Source organism: Gasterosteus aculeatus, chromosome 13 (assembly GCF_964276395.1).
Source record: "Gasterosteus aculeatus chromosome 13, fGasAcu3.hap1.1, whole genome shotgun sequence".
NCBI classification, from domain to species: domain Eukaryota; kingdom Metazoa; phylum Chordata; class Actinopteri; order Perciformes; family Gasterosteidae; genus Gasterosteus; species Gasterosteus aculeatus.
In genome coordinates this window covers 7,396,172-7,410,665 of record NC_135701.1, presented here as the reverse complement: position 1 = coordinate 7,410,665, position 14,494 = coordinate 7,396,172, and the positions used below count along the sequence as shown (strand labels likewise).

The 14,494-nt window shown below is 41.5% G+C and overlaps 2 protein-coding genes across 2 annotated transcripts; both read left to right on the top strand.

The window, feature by feature from the left end:
• Positions 1–267: 267 nt before the first annotated feature.
• rimoc1 (rab7a interacting mon1-ccz1 complex subunit 1) lies at positions 268–3,983 on the top strand. Its single transcript, XM_040194784.2, has 6 exons — positions 268–511; positions 1,226–1,335; positions 2,027–2,173; positions 2,369–2,500; positions 2,684–2,798; positions 2,916–3,983. Exons 1-6 carry the CDS (start codon positions 418–420, stop codon positions 3,149–3,151), a joined length of 834 nt encoding a protein of 277 aa, XP_040050718.1. The 5' UTR covers positions 268–417; the 3' UTR covers positions 3,152–3,983.
• A 26-nt stretch (positions 3,984–4,009) lies between these two features.
• fbxo4 (F-box protein 4) lies at positions 4,010–7,825 on the top strand. Its single transcript, XM_040194781.2, has 7 exons — positions 4,010–4,294; positions 4,815–5,089; positions 5,172–5,392; positions 6,342–6,417; positions 6,530–6,702; positions 6,778–7,004; positions 7,114–7,825. The coding sequence occupies exons 1-7, from the start codon at positions 4,025–4,027 to the stop codon at positions 7,204–7,206; spliced, it is 1,335 nt and encodes a 444-aa protein (XP_040050715.2). The 5' UTR covers positions 4,010–4,024; the 3' UTR covers positions 7,207–7,825.
• The last annotated feature ends 6,669 nt before the right edge of the window (positions 7,826–14,494 follow it).

Here is a 14,494-nt window from a genome sequence, read left to right as displayed (position 1 = left end):
CTTAGTCATCGAAGCATTTTTGACAAAAAAAAAGTAAAACATTATTTAAAAGGATCTTTCATATTATAAAAGAAAAGAGCCTGAAAGACGTTCAAAACAAAGAGTAAAAAGTATGACAAATACACTCAGGTGTAAATCGTTTTTTTTGACGTTGTCACGGTGAAGTTGCTGCAAAGAGCTGTCCCATTCTTATTTAGTTACACCATCTCAAGTCCTCGCAGACTATTAACACGCACACCGTTTACCAGGTGACGTCAGCTGAGGGTCGATGGTTTAGGGGAGATTTGGGGGATTGAGCCTAAATAACGTAGTGCGGAGATAACCATCCCGGGCACGCGCACACAAACATACTGCTGTCAAGCGTGACACCATGAGCACGTGAGTAATCCCGGGCTCACGTGACGTACACTTTTAGTCATGGCCGACGACTACAGGCGACAGGGTTTCGAGTTGGAGAGAAGGATATTCGAGTTAGACATCAAGTGTTCCAGTCTCAGAACTGAGAAGCAAGGTATCGACGGGACGTTGTTGTTCGTTTGTCTCGTGGCCGTTCGTGGCGTCTCGCACGCGCGGCCGAGACCATTGTTCATCTTATTAGCCAACTAGCAAGCTAGCTAGCGTTGTCAAACGTAGCTTGCAACTATAACAACAACAGCTGTTGTCCGATGAAACGCCGCTCATCGGCAAATAACACGTTCCGCCCAGTTAACGAGCGGGCGGTGAACGGTCAACTCGGTAGCCGTTAGTAGTTCGCCGGTGTTGGTTTTTGAATAAGTGGGTGCACGAGTCAACGGCTAGCGTAAATCTGCTAACGTTAGCTAAAATGCATTATTGTTGACAAACGGTTTACGTTAGCTGACTCGGAGACAAGACGCACCGCAATATTAAATAGACAAGGGGCGAGAGTTAACAGTCGCAGTAAAGTTGCCATCCTTTTGTGTGCGATTTCGCCTACTAGTTACATTAGTCATTACATGTAAACATTGTCAAACGCTTCAACATGTCAGTTCACGCTTCATGCCATAATTGTAATGTGGCAAAAAAGTCACATTAGCTTTTGTCTTTGTTAAATTACGTAAAAACTGTTTTGTATAAACGTGTAATTATATAGTTCCATTCATCAATGTCAGTACTGAAAAAAAGACATTGGAGAAAATTGAGAGAAGACCTGTCACGTTAATTGGTAATATGTTAACATTTGTTATGTTAATATTTGTTTCCACAGATGATGACTATTTACAGAATGCTTCTGCCATACTAGACAAGTTGAAAAGCTATTACAGGCAAGGAGGGGAGAGTAGCAACCTTTCCAAGGTGCTTCAGGATTATACACAGGTAATTCATTACATTACACTTCATTACTGTTGTGACTGAAATCTGACTCTATTTTTAATTAATCATGTAGTTTAACATCAAATTGTAAAAAAAAGTCCAAAAATCAAAGGTTTATAGTCACGCTTACTTTTATTAAACAGATTGGAGAAGGTGGAACCGACAAGGCATGGCAATTCTTCTTGATAAATGGAATAAACATTTAACCATAATTGACGTGTGTTATTTTTGGTTGGTTTTACCCCCATTAAACAATAAACATTGAGCCCCTCAGTTGAGCCATAAATAAGGGTACTATCTACTTAGGTTATAATATGGCGTTCACAGTGTTGGAGTCAAAATGTATGCCCAAACAAAGTTACTCGACTTTGTACCACAAGATGCTTAGATGACTGACTGAAAATAGTCAGTATATTTTTATCATCAAAGTGAGAGTAATCAAGCAACTGGCTTCTTCTCAATACACTCTCAGACGCTTGGATCTCAAGTTTGCTTTGGAGGCTGCAGTTGTGTCTACCATTTCCTGGCCGCTTCATTCCTGATTTTATCTACTTTATTAATGAAGAACTCAATATATTAATTTGGTTTGCTTCCAGTGACTTGTTTTTTGCCTTTGTGAAAGTTGTTACATAGTTTTTCTTGAACATTGTATTCAAAGTACAGTGTAAGCAGGCATTTGCTTTCTATCATTTAGGTGATCCTGGACATCACATTTTATGAAGAAAATAAACTGGTGGACCAGGAGTTCCCTGAGGACTGCTCACCTTTTAAAATCCAGCAGCTGCTGCAAGACCTGACAGAGCCAGAAGTTTTGGCAGGGAGACTAGCACCAACACAAGAGGTGTGTATGTGTGTCTCTCATGATGATCTTGTGTGCATGTTCTGTAAATCCTTTTTAGATTATTCCCATATCCCTGTAATAGCAGTTCAATTATAATGTTGTCTTTATTTCATATTTTTTAAATTGTTAGTAGAACACATTTGCTTCGATGTCATTGTCTAACAGGGCTATTTATGTTTGTGTGTTTTTTGATAGGTGCAGTCCATGTTGGGCCTTGAGCTGTTAGAATGCCTTTATTGGAGACGTGGAGCTCTGCTCTACATGTACTGCCACACCCTTCATCAACGAAAACAGTGGATTAAGAAAAACAAGGACACATTCCTTAAGGTGCCACACTATGAAGTAGATCCTGTAAATTGTATTTATTAATAGAGACGGGGCCTGATTCTGCCAGATACATTTACTTTGTTTTGGTGTAATCGGTGTAGCGTCCATTGTTTTGTTTGTTTATTTTGTCATGTGCGACATTAGTCGTAATTCTAATAAGACTGTGATGATATTTCAATGTAGTGTATTCAGGAAGGAGTGCGCTACCTAATGCGGATGCTGCAGGTGAGAAACTCTGTGAAGCTCAACGATGGCGTGGTGCTCCATGACACTGCTACAGCAAGCTTCCTTTCTGAAGGTAAATATGTCATCCGTTATCTATGAATTACACAAATGTTTGAGACAGTTGAATCAGAGAAAATACTCCATGTGGACCGTTTGATCATACTCACTACTTACTTGTGATTTTGGTCAGGCATCTTCTCAGACACACACCTGTTGACGATGATGTACATTGGGGAAATGTGTTTCTGGGCGGTCAAGTACGAGGACTGCAGTGCTGACACGATGGATCGCAAAGAAGATCGCCTGCAGTTTCGGGACATTGGCACACAGATCCTCAACAAATACGTGCTTGCCTGTGAGGGCCCCCTGCAGGGCCAGGGCTGGAACACAGAGAATGCCAAGGAAATCCTTAGTATTTTACAGTGAGCCCAGCTGCCTCTGTATTGAAGTTGCCCTCAGGCACAGATCTAAGTTCAGTATTCAAATGTGTGTCAACCCCAAATAAAAATGCAATTCATCCGATGGGGTGTAATCTTGTGGAAGGTGAAGTGGAGGTATGGGGAGGAAGTGTATGTGATGAAAAGAGTCTTTGGATCGGTGTCTACAGGCAACCCAAGCCAAGCGGTTCAGGGCAAAGCCGGGGACAGAGATGCTAGAGAGAAGATTGGTGGTGTAAAACTGGCAGGGGGATCCACCCGAGGTTGTTAAATAACATTTATCCCTGTCCTGCTGAAAAAGCAGTTGTCATCTTGATTCCAGACTGTTGACTGGGGCGCTTATTTTGCTCTGAGAATGTGTTATAATAACATTAATATAAATATTAAAAGGTTATTAATGAAATTTACCTTTTTTTTTTTCTTTCATTTATTTTTTAAAAGTTTGAAGATAATCCAGCTGGAAATTAAACATTGCACAGTAACATTTTATTTATTGTTTTTTTTTTGCCATTTTGTTTTTAATATATTATAACTGCATATACATTATATATGTATGTGTGTATACAAATATACACTAAAGGCAGAAGAAAGGTGTCCAAAAACAATTGAGAATGATGTATTCCTGACTTTGAAGTATGTTCAAATTTGTTCACACCAGCTTTGTAATGCGCCACTTGTATTCCCATTTATTGCGAAACTACTTTTTTTTCTGCCACGTCGGTAATCTGGATAGTACAACTATGTGTTGTTTGGACGAAAATCATTTTCTGTTTTTTATGTCCTCGTTGACAATAAACACGCGCGTTGTTTTAAGAAAAAAACAAGATTATAGCTGCACGTTATTGAACCGACATTACCCACAATGCCCCGCTGCAGCCAGCAACAAGGAAGTAAAGCGGACCGGTGTGACGTCATCGCCTCCGGACCGCGCTGGGTTTTAGTAGCTGTGGGCTTATCGTCACTCACTTGTGAGACCATGGCAGGACCGACCCAGCAGCTCAGCGGGTCCGCTGTGATCCGAAGCCTCAGGCGGTTTAGAGACCGGTATTTTACAAACGCTGGTCCGGTCGTCGAAGGCGATTTGACGGACGCGGCAGCGGAGCCGCATCCGGGATTCCTGGACAGTTTTCCGGTGAGTGAAAGTCACTTAAAAGTCTTTGGTTTCAGCTCCAAAACGATGCAGGGACAAGGAGGGTTTATTCACTATGTGTTCATCTCATGAATCGAGTTAAGAGTAGCTATGTGACGTTTAATAGAGTTCAATTTATTCAACTCTTTTCCACACTAAAAGCCAGGAAACTCCGTCTTTCTCTGTGTGTGTTCTCCGTATATCTACAGAACCGCACAAACAAATTCTCACTTAGTGGATATATATATATATATATATATATATATATATATATATATATATATATATATATATATATAAATGCAGTCGATGCATGCACACGATGAAGTGATTTATAATATTTTTTTTATACAATTTTGACAGTGGCTCCTGATTATGTAACTTTGGCTGTTGGGTATGTGACGCTTAAGGAATGCTGTGTGACGTCATGACTGAACGCACCTTCTCTGCCCTGAACTCCGCTTGACGCTTTTTTTACTTGTAACATAAAAATCATGTTAAATCATGTCCTCCCTGTTTTAAGGTAGACGTACAGTTCTTGATCATGACCTTTCTGCGTCCGGTGGATATCTGTAACCTGGGAGCCGCCAGTCGTTACTGGAGGGCCGTGGTTAGAGATCCGTTACTGTGGAGATACTTCCTGCTCAGGGACATGCTCAACTGGCCCTCCATCGATCATGTGAGCATGCCCCAACTGGAGATGTTGGACGTGCCACTGATCGACCAAGGTGAGAGCCTGGACGATAGAGAAGAATGGGACGACAAAGGGATGGAATCGACAGTGGACTACATGTCAGAGTGGGTGTCTTTTTTTTCTGTCTGCCCGTGTGAAGGTCAGTTTGTTCAGATGAGATTTGAACCGCCGTTTACGTGTCTACAGATACCTGAAAGGATGCCCATCCAGCAGACAACAATGGCTTCCCTCACGTCCGGCGTACGAGGTCGTGACCTCATTTCTCCAGTCTCTGGTGCCCTCATCTGAGCCACGTTATGCCATGTTTGGCCCCGGCATGGAGCAGCTGGATGTCTCTTTGGTCACGAGGCTCATGTATGCTCCAGATATACTTCCTATGTTGGGCACTCCTCAAAGACAGATAAATGGTAAGATAACTTTGATGTGTGCTGAAGGATCTTGTTGGAACTGAGTTTATTCACTCCTCAGATTACCAGTTTGGCTTTAAAGCCAAACATCGCACCGACTCGTGTATTTATGCCTTAAAGAAAATTAGTCAGGAATGGTGTCTGACAAGGAGGGATCTTGTTGCCAGTTCTTCTTAATCTACGTTTTAAATTAGCTTGTTCCAAGCAGTTAAACACCTGTAATACTGGGTGTATAGTTGGTAATATCTTAGTTAATCATATCATGCAAGCAGATTATCTTGTGATTCTTAGTCCATGCTGGTCTCCAGCTGCTCCTTACTAAAATGTACTGTCTCTGGTGTGGAATATAACATAAAAGAGTACGAGTGCTATTTTGATCCGTAGAACAAAACGGGACACAATTCTAAAATGTCTTTACTTCAGATTGTCTGATAATTCAGTGTCTGTCATAAGGTAAAATATCTTGGACATTTTATTACAGAACAGATGACCGATGATGAAGATATCTATAGGCAATGTCGGAGGATGCACAAGCAAACATTCTCTCAGTTTAGTATGTGTACAGATGGAGTGAAGATGTCTCTTGGAGCTTATTGTACTCTTCACTGCACACTTGAAAAAAAGCCTACAGAGACTCCAAGTAGCTCATAATGATGCCATGAGAATATTACTTTAGAGACCGAGGTGGTGAAAATATTTTTTCAAAAATATTATGTATACATGTATCTGTATATGTACATGTGATTTTTGATGTATCTTATTCTATTTAATGTTGTACTATCTGGACCTTCAGTCTGATATAAAGGCCTGATTGATTGATTGTAATCACAATCACTTGACTTTATTTTTGTAGTGTGATTTGCCTTCCACTAGGTGGCAATATTGGACAATAATTCTTTTCAGATTAGACGCCCCAAGAATCTAACTAATACTTGTTTTTATACTCTAGGTATTGGCTCAGGGATCAGTTACATGTTCAAGAACCAACACAAATTCAATATCCTGACCCTGTACTCAAACAATAGGTAAGCACGTTGCATTCAAAGACAACACGTGAGCCTCAGTTATAATCAGTTTGTTAATGCATATTATTGTGGATACAGCCACAATCATCAAACTGTGTGCTTGTGTGTTCAGGGCAGAGAGGGAGAAAGCCAAAGTGCAGGAGCACAGCATCAGTAATAAACTTTTTACCTTTGAAGGAACCGATGACTCCGGTTCTCCCATCTACAGCCCGGCTCCTCAGGTCCAGCAAGTGTGCCAGGTGGTGGACGGTTTTATCTATGTGGCCAATGCAGAGCCTGGCAGAGGTGAGATAACCTTTCATTGCTATTCGCAGCTTCTGCTCATCCGCTACCACTATAAATTGCCCCTGTCATCGGTAGGGGACGGGGAGTCCGAGGCGGCTCAGATCCGAGCTGTGCTGAGCTCTGCTCAGGATTCAGCCACGAGGCCTCTGCTGGTGCTCTCCTGTGTCTCCAGAGAAGAATCGGAAGAGGTCAGAACAACCCGGCTGCAACCCGCTGCCAGCAGGAACGCGGGTAGGTGTCGGACTCCCTGTGTCGACATGGCAAAGCGACTCGGACTACCCCAGCTGGCTAATCCCTGGATGGTAATTATCCAGCCAACTGAAAGGCTTCCGTTGCATTTACATCCACCCGGGGCCAGCGTGCGGGCAATTATCATCTGAACATGTCATTGTGTTCCTCTGTCTTCTTCAGGTGCAGGATACAGTAGCAGAATCCCTTTCGGGTCTTCTTGACGGTGTCTCCTGGCTGCTGAGATGTTCCAGAGTCAAACTCTATGGTAGCTAGTTATCTAACTTTTGCTGGCCGCTAGATGAATGGAAACCACAATTTGTATTGCCGTGTCATTGTGACACCCAGACACGCTACGTCCAACTGAGACGGACTCAGTTTTTGTTTACCGAGCTACATGAGGAGTGATTGAAGGACATCAGGACAATAATACTTGCAACAGCACAACAATACTGATGTACCGACAGAACAGCACATCGCCAGGTCTGTTCGGTTCCTCAAATTATAGATGGATGTTGCAGAAGGAGGAGATTGCTGCTTGTTCAATGAAAGCTGCAGGAAAACACAACAAGGCAAGCGACCTCCGGTGCAAAATTAGAAAAAAACGCAAATATTATAATGTAAATTTCCCCTTTGACACACAGAACATTTATTACCACATTATTTTTCATGACCGAGGTTTCTGACTCAATGTCCTGCTGACTAATTGGGTTGCCCGCAGTTCAGTTCAACATAAGAAAAAGGTGTTCCATGATTTTACACGGAAAATAATTCACGCTTCACTCTCATTTACCATAAACATGATTTTTTAAACAATAACGTATGCTCTTTTTGTGCAATAGTAAAGTCTTATCTGTAAAAATTAAAATTGTATATAATAAATCTGTTATAAAAAGGGTTTCATGATTGCCAATTTCCCTTTTCAGTTCCTTATAAGACAAAACCATTTCTTAAATGTTTGTTAAATAACCAGTAAATTGCTGTCATCACATCACAAACAACAAAAGCATAGCATGTATGTTAGTCACAATTTTTGGCCTCTCTGTACATATTCACAGGTTTTAAATCTGAGCAGTAGAAATATTAAACCCCCCTGCTTTCCTTTCCTCTGACAACACGTTGAGTTCACATCTGGATGTCAGCCAGCATGTGAGCAGCTTCTGCCGTGGCCACCAGGGGGCGCGACCAGTGGCTCTATTTCTCTGTGCTGGTTTGCCAAAAGCTCTGCCTTTCCAACCGCCTCGACTGTTTGACTAGCGCTGACCATAGGAATATGAAATGGGAGGAATATTTGTTCAACATGGACATGAAATAACCACAGCAGAAGAACTGAGACGTTGCTTGTATGGTTCCATAGATAAACCGGGTGCACAGTTGGACCTCTGACTTATTATGTTTAAGTTGTGTTTGTCCCGTTTAAACGACCGACCGTTTTATATTCGGTGTCTCTGGCGTCGGCGTTTGCCAGCCTTAATGGCAGCATGTCAGGCATGACAGGATAATGTGCCTCGCCGGTGCTCTTTTGTTCTGGTCCCCTAGGTAACCACAAGTCTGGTTAAAAGTATGCCTCGCGCTCCTGGCAGCTCTTCCATCAAACGGCTCTTTTGTCTCAACAATCATTTTCATAGACATACAGATTTAGGAATAGGGCCATGATTGGTGCAATTGAGGTGCATTAAGCTGAGCTGAACAATTTATAATGAAATTTAAAGAGAAATGATGGAGGTGTGTGTGTGTGTGTGTGTGTGTGTGTGTGTGTGAGTCATTCTCTCAGGTCTAAGCGCCACAGTTCTGTGCCTACATTGTATGTTTGTGCGTTGTGTGTATTCAGACTCATGCTTACACAAACTGACCAACAATTCTTTCCTCTGTGTCTATGATCTATATGAAGCCCTCGCGCTGTCATCGTGGATGAATATGTACATTTACAGTCTCAAATGATCGTTTAATAATGAAGATGAGATACTGCGGCCAGGTCTCTTTGTTTTAGAAGTTAGAAATGGGCCTTTGGTAAATGACATCAGGAGAACGACACTCCTGTACTGACCCAAGACGGGTGACAAAGGTCTGCGACAGCATGTGGATGTTTAAAACATGCAATGTAAGATGTATGTAGCAACATCTATAAAGGCCCTCCTGTGCCTGCGACTTGTATAATGTGTAATGCCCGTGTTGGGAGGTGTGTTTAAGGTGAGGTGTGTTAAAAGGTTGCCCCTGCTCATCGGAGCTCGTGTTTGATTGGACTGTGGAATATTTATAGTATCTCCTGATGAGCCATAATGGCTTCATCCACCACTACGTTTCATTTGTGGTAAAATATTGAATTTGCAATAACTATTACTGCTGCCATGCTTTTATATTACTTTTCTGTTGGTTTTATAAGTACTTTCTGAGGCTGTGGTTTGCGGTGGTGTAGAGTTATGTATTCATAAAACATCAATGGATCTTTGTTAAAGATTAAGAGTAAACCGCTTTCAATCTAATGGAGGTCTGCTGCTGTGTCAATAATTGTCCGACCTAAAGACGGAGCTTGGCTAAAACCCCCACTGACAGAGTGAAACACATCAATCCCAGCCACCAGCCCGAGCTCGCTGCCTCCTCGTGCATCATCCTCTCCATCAGCCACTGTGCCTCTTCGTCACGTTTGTGTCATTCCACCCTTTTCACTTCTCCTCATTTCATTAGAGTTAAGTCCCTGATTTGTATTCAGCGATAATGGCCAAGATTAAAGTAGGCATTGAAAGAAAAAAAACAAAAAACGGCATTTGCATGATGCATTCACTGATTAGGCTAAGCGTCCCTCTTAATTGTGTTGTTTTGCACATCGTGGGGCTCTCATGCTGACACTCTGTGGATCTTACTCTTCCCATGCAATCTTGCCAATTTCCTCCCCACTTCACTGCGTCCCGCCTACCTCCTGCTGCCGTACTCATACAGTATATGGCTGATCAACAGGGTTTAAACGTGTTCAACGGACATTACTTGTGAGATCCCTTTGAATCCAAGAGCAAGCCATATGTTAGGTAGATATGGAACCAAGAGCTCACTGACCCGTCGTTGGATTTGCTGTTGTTGTTGTTGTTGTCGTCCTAGTTATGTCTAGGTCTGTGTGTGTGTGTGTATCTCCCCCCTGGAGCCATCTTGTCTTTTTTTGCCCTAATCCAATAGGTAGCAGGGTGGTGACATATAGCGTGGCCACACTTGATATGCGCCTGCACTAAATGCATTACAGGTGACTTAAAGGGGAGGACACAAAGGGCACTCTTTCATTGTGTTGAAAATAGAAGCCAACAGCCCAACATGGAGAGAGATCCTGGATTGCTATTGAAAAGCATGCTGTCTCAACCAAAAAATAAAAACATTACGGGAACATGTTGTTGACTGAAGCAACGGTGCTCAGGAAACGCACACAAGTGCGGTGATATACATGTTTTTGATACAAATCGCAACAACAATTTGATTTGATTTGATTTGAAGAATTTTATTTCTTGAACATGTAGACACCAAATAATAAAAAATTTAAAAATCAACATAGACGTAGACCACAAAATGAGAAAATACACCTTTTGTTCAAGAAAAGGAGTAGGGGGAAGCAAAAGCTTATAGATACCCACCCCTTTCTTATCCATATTCTCAATTAGTATATATTACTTTGAAGATTAATATCATACATACATACACACACTCACACACACTCTCACCCACACACACGCACGCATACTCACACGCACAAATAAATACAATTTAAATTTCCTTCACTTAATATTTTCACAGATCTCATATTTGGCTAATGTGTATAATTTAAGATGTTTTTTGAACTGTGCAATATGTTTACAATCTTTGATCTTATCTGGTAAGTTGTTCCACAACTTCACCCCACAGACCGATATGCACCTGCTTTTGAGTGTAGAGTGCACCTTTGGTTGCCTCAGTTTCAGTCTCCCTCTTAAATTATAGTCTCCTAGTCTGTCGCTAAACCAACTTTGAATGTTTCCTGAGAGTAGGCTGTTTCTTGCTTTAAATACAATCTGTAACATTTTAAAATCTTTCAAGTCCATAAATTTTAATATATTTAATTTCAGAAATAATGTGTTTGTGTGTTCATAGTACCCCACCTTATTAACTATCCGTATTGCTTTTTTTTTAATTGTGCATATTGCCTGTAGGGTGCTTTTGTAGGTATTACCCCACACTTCCACACAGTAACTCAAATAGGGAGCAAACAGTGTACAGTACAGTGTATGCAGTGATTGTATATTCAATATATGTCTGACTCTGACTAGTATCCCTACACATCGTGCCAATGAAAGAATTATGTTACCAACAAATATTTCCTGTGTAAAAGTAGGACTTTCCTCCGTGGCCGTAGACTTCCGTTACTGTTTAAAACCTATTAAAAGACATAAATGTGCCATAGTTGAACTTGGGTTCAGTAGACTGCAGTACATTTTTGCGTTTGTTTGTTTTTTCCTCATCCTGTTTGCACCTTTCCCCTTCTGTAGATATTCACTGGTACATTAAATGGTGCCAGTGAATATGGTGAAATGCTGAAATGGTCGAATACACTTTAGTTTCAGCAATATGTGCTCAAGACTACGGTGCCCAGCTGTTTTTACGAAATCAATTAGCCTCTTTAAAAAACGAAAATATTCTATAAATAGGTGCCATTCATAAAGATCTAAATATTCAGTAGGAATCTGGGAAGCAAGTATTTATGGAATAACTAATGCACGGTTGGTTTGGTCTTTTCATATTTAATATCACCCTTATCGGTCTGGTCAAGGTTGAGTGACCAGCGACCGCGCCGTGCAGAGCGGTCACTGTGGCATCGGCCTGTGGGCCGGATGCATTGTTCTGTTGTCACATTCAATACAGCAGTAGTCCACATGATCACTCAGGGCAGACAATCGCAGGAATGACTATTCCATAACAAAGGAACTAATTCAATGGACGCCCCCACCGTAGTCCAATCAGGGCTCTCCGTCCCTCTGCTGACCAACACGTGGGCGTGTTCAGGGTTCACTTAATACACGTTGTTTGCAGTGTGTTTTTACCTCTTCAGTGATTGATGTCACAGTCTAGTGAAAGGTCAGCTAATTACAGTAACCTCATTAAATATATTGTAGTCATAGCTCTTTCCTATTTGCAACTGCACTCTTTCTAATTGACAGTATTTGTGCTCCATGGGAGCAGCTTTAGTTGCCTGAGTGTTTTTATGTGCACTGCAGCCGTAGGATTTAGGGAAGCTAAGCCATGACTTGAAGGCCTTTTGGATTCAAAAGACATGGGGATGAGACTATAAAACTAAAAGGATGGCTGCGCTCAAAGCAGACATGCCAATTCCATTTCTTTTTCCCCTTGCATCACAAATTATTTCAACTACAGTGCATTAATGGAGAGGAAAATAATATATTTCAGGACGCCGCTGTGTTTTACAGTCTGTCTTTGTTTCTTTTTCCCGCTGACAAGGTGGAATGACGTGTGTTCTAAGGTTCTAAGGGTTTATCTTCTTCTCTTAGTGCTGACATATACTCTCCAATCAAAGTGTTTGTTTGTTCAGAGGACAGTGATTGCTTCGACTTAGTTGGCTTACACATGGCGTCATGAGGCGACTGTGGACCGTATGTTATATAAAAACGGTATGTTAAGGGAGCAAAATGAAACCCTGAAGATTTGACTTTAGCACTACAATTTATTTACTTTCTTCTGATGGATGTTTGCCTTGGAAAGATTGATTGATTAATAAGTCAAATCCATAAAAGAAAAATGATGGTCAAATCTAAGACAACCGAGTCGGAAGGCGAATCTACCGGTCAATCTTTGTTCCTATGGTCACCAAAGCTGGTGTACCAGCCAGGTCCAGCTGTGAAGAAGCCCCAGAGACCCAGGACTAGGTGAATAGATTATATCTCCACGCCTTGGGATCCCCCGATCAAAGCTGGTAGATGCGGCCTGGGTAAGGGAAATTCGGGGTCCCCTGCAAACCGACCCAGATAAGCGGTCAAAGATGAGATGAGACGGCCATTACTTCCGCAGAGGCAAATGAAGTTGAACAGCGGCAGCAGCAGCAACAGCTGGGTGCATGGGGGTGTTTCTCCCTCACGTGTCGGGGCGGGCCGTCCATGCTGATTGATGGCTCTTGGGTACGAGTGGGGGGGGGGGGGGGGGGGTATATCCGGACAGTCACTTGGCCACATGAGTCCACACAGGCCGCATGCCATCCATGAGCTGCTTATTGCGCAACGCTGCATGTCAGTCACTGTGTTGTGAGAAGCACCGTACTACAGTATGAGCGCCTCCACAACCACATTGATTTGATTTATCTTTCCACCTTCATTTTACAATCCTTAACCAACCATGTGATCTCACACATCTTTTCCTTTATTATGACAATTAATTACAGTCAGACCGAATGCTAATAATACTTTCTCTGCAGGTTTTCTTTACAGACATAGCAATTTCCTGTTCCATTTGCTGACTCTCAATCGAGTGATGTGGTGCATCGTCGATGCCCAATTATACGCACGCCGTATCCGCTGGTTATTTAATGTGCAACGTGCACCAGACTGTGCAAAATAAATAAAATATAAAAAGTCACTGTTTGCCGACGTGCACGTAACGTACCTTAAAAATTCCTTTAATTTAATTAAATAGCTGATGTTATGTTTTATCTCATATTCATTTTGGTTCTCCCCAACCATAAGCAGACAAGTCAAATAGTTCATTTCTTCATTTCAACTTTAAACAGAGAGCTCTTTCCCTCAAAAAATAATGGAGGTCTCTTGAATGGTCTCTTCCAAATATGGAATTATATAGTATGGCATTTGAAATGAATAAGCTTGCATGGCACTGGGAAAATTCTGGACCCAAACCACCGTGGGCAAAAATGGAAGAGATACTATCAGCACCATACCAGGTTATAGACATACTATCACAAAAACACATCAAAATATTTTGCAACACGCTCAGTGGGCAAGGGCACACAAGATGCTCGGTATCTCTCATTACAAGCAAGACTACTCCTCACTTTGGAATAATCCCGTCATTTGTATATATAGGCAAAGATACAATTCTATGGGATACATGCGGTCAAGGATATATATGAAGATGGGGTAGTCAGATCATTTGAGAACCTTAAAGGAAAATTTAAGTTACAGGAGAAAGGGTATTTCTGGAAGTTTAGCTGAGGAGCAGCATGGGGAAGGTGTTTGGACTGAAAGGAGCAGAGAGGGGAAAAAAGGAGTGAAGAATTTGTCATTGCTTCAAGCTCTCCATACGTTGCCTCAATATTCTACAAGAAAATATCAAACATTCAAATCAGAATGTGCGAAGGCCTACGACTACGTGCCAAAGGGATCTCGGCAATGACATTACGGAAAATGTATGGCAGGAGATCATATCTAGTAGAAGCAGTTTCTTGTATTTCTTTTTTTTCTCCTTTATTATTATTATATATTTTTTTCTTATTTTGGCTGTTTTTAATTTTTTTTTAATTATTATTATGTTTTCCTATTCTGTTTATTATTCGGTATTTTTTATTCTGTTTTGTTTACATGTTCAACTG

Bases quoted from the DNA above. Each gene is read 5' to 3' on its own strand.
- rimoc1 (XM_040194784.2), top strand. From the start codon at position 418: ATGGCCGACGACTACAGGCGACAGGGTTTCGAGTTGGAGAGAAGGATA. The intron at 2,174-2,368 runs GTGTGTATGTGT...GTTTTTTGATAG, and splicing joins GACTAGCACCAACACAAGAG to GTGCAGTCCATGTTGGGCCT. The intron at 2,799-2,915 runs GTAAATATGTCA...GATTTTGGTCAG, and splicing joins AGCAAGCTTCCTTTCTGAAG to GCATCTTCTCAGACACACAC.
- fbxo4 (XM_040194781.2), top strand. From the start codon at position 4,025: ATGCCCCGCTGCAGCCAGCAACAAGGAAGTAAAGCGGACCGGTGTGAC. The intron at 4,295-4,814 runs GTGAGTGAAAGT...CCCTGTTTTAAG, and splicing joins GATTCCTGGACAGTTTTCCG to GTAGACGTACAGTTCTTGAT. The intron at 6,703-6,777 runs GTGAGATAACCT...TGTCATCGGTAG, and splicing joins CAATGCAGAGCCTGGCAGAG to GGGACGGGGAGTCCGAGGCG.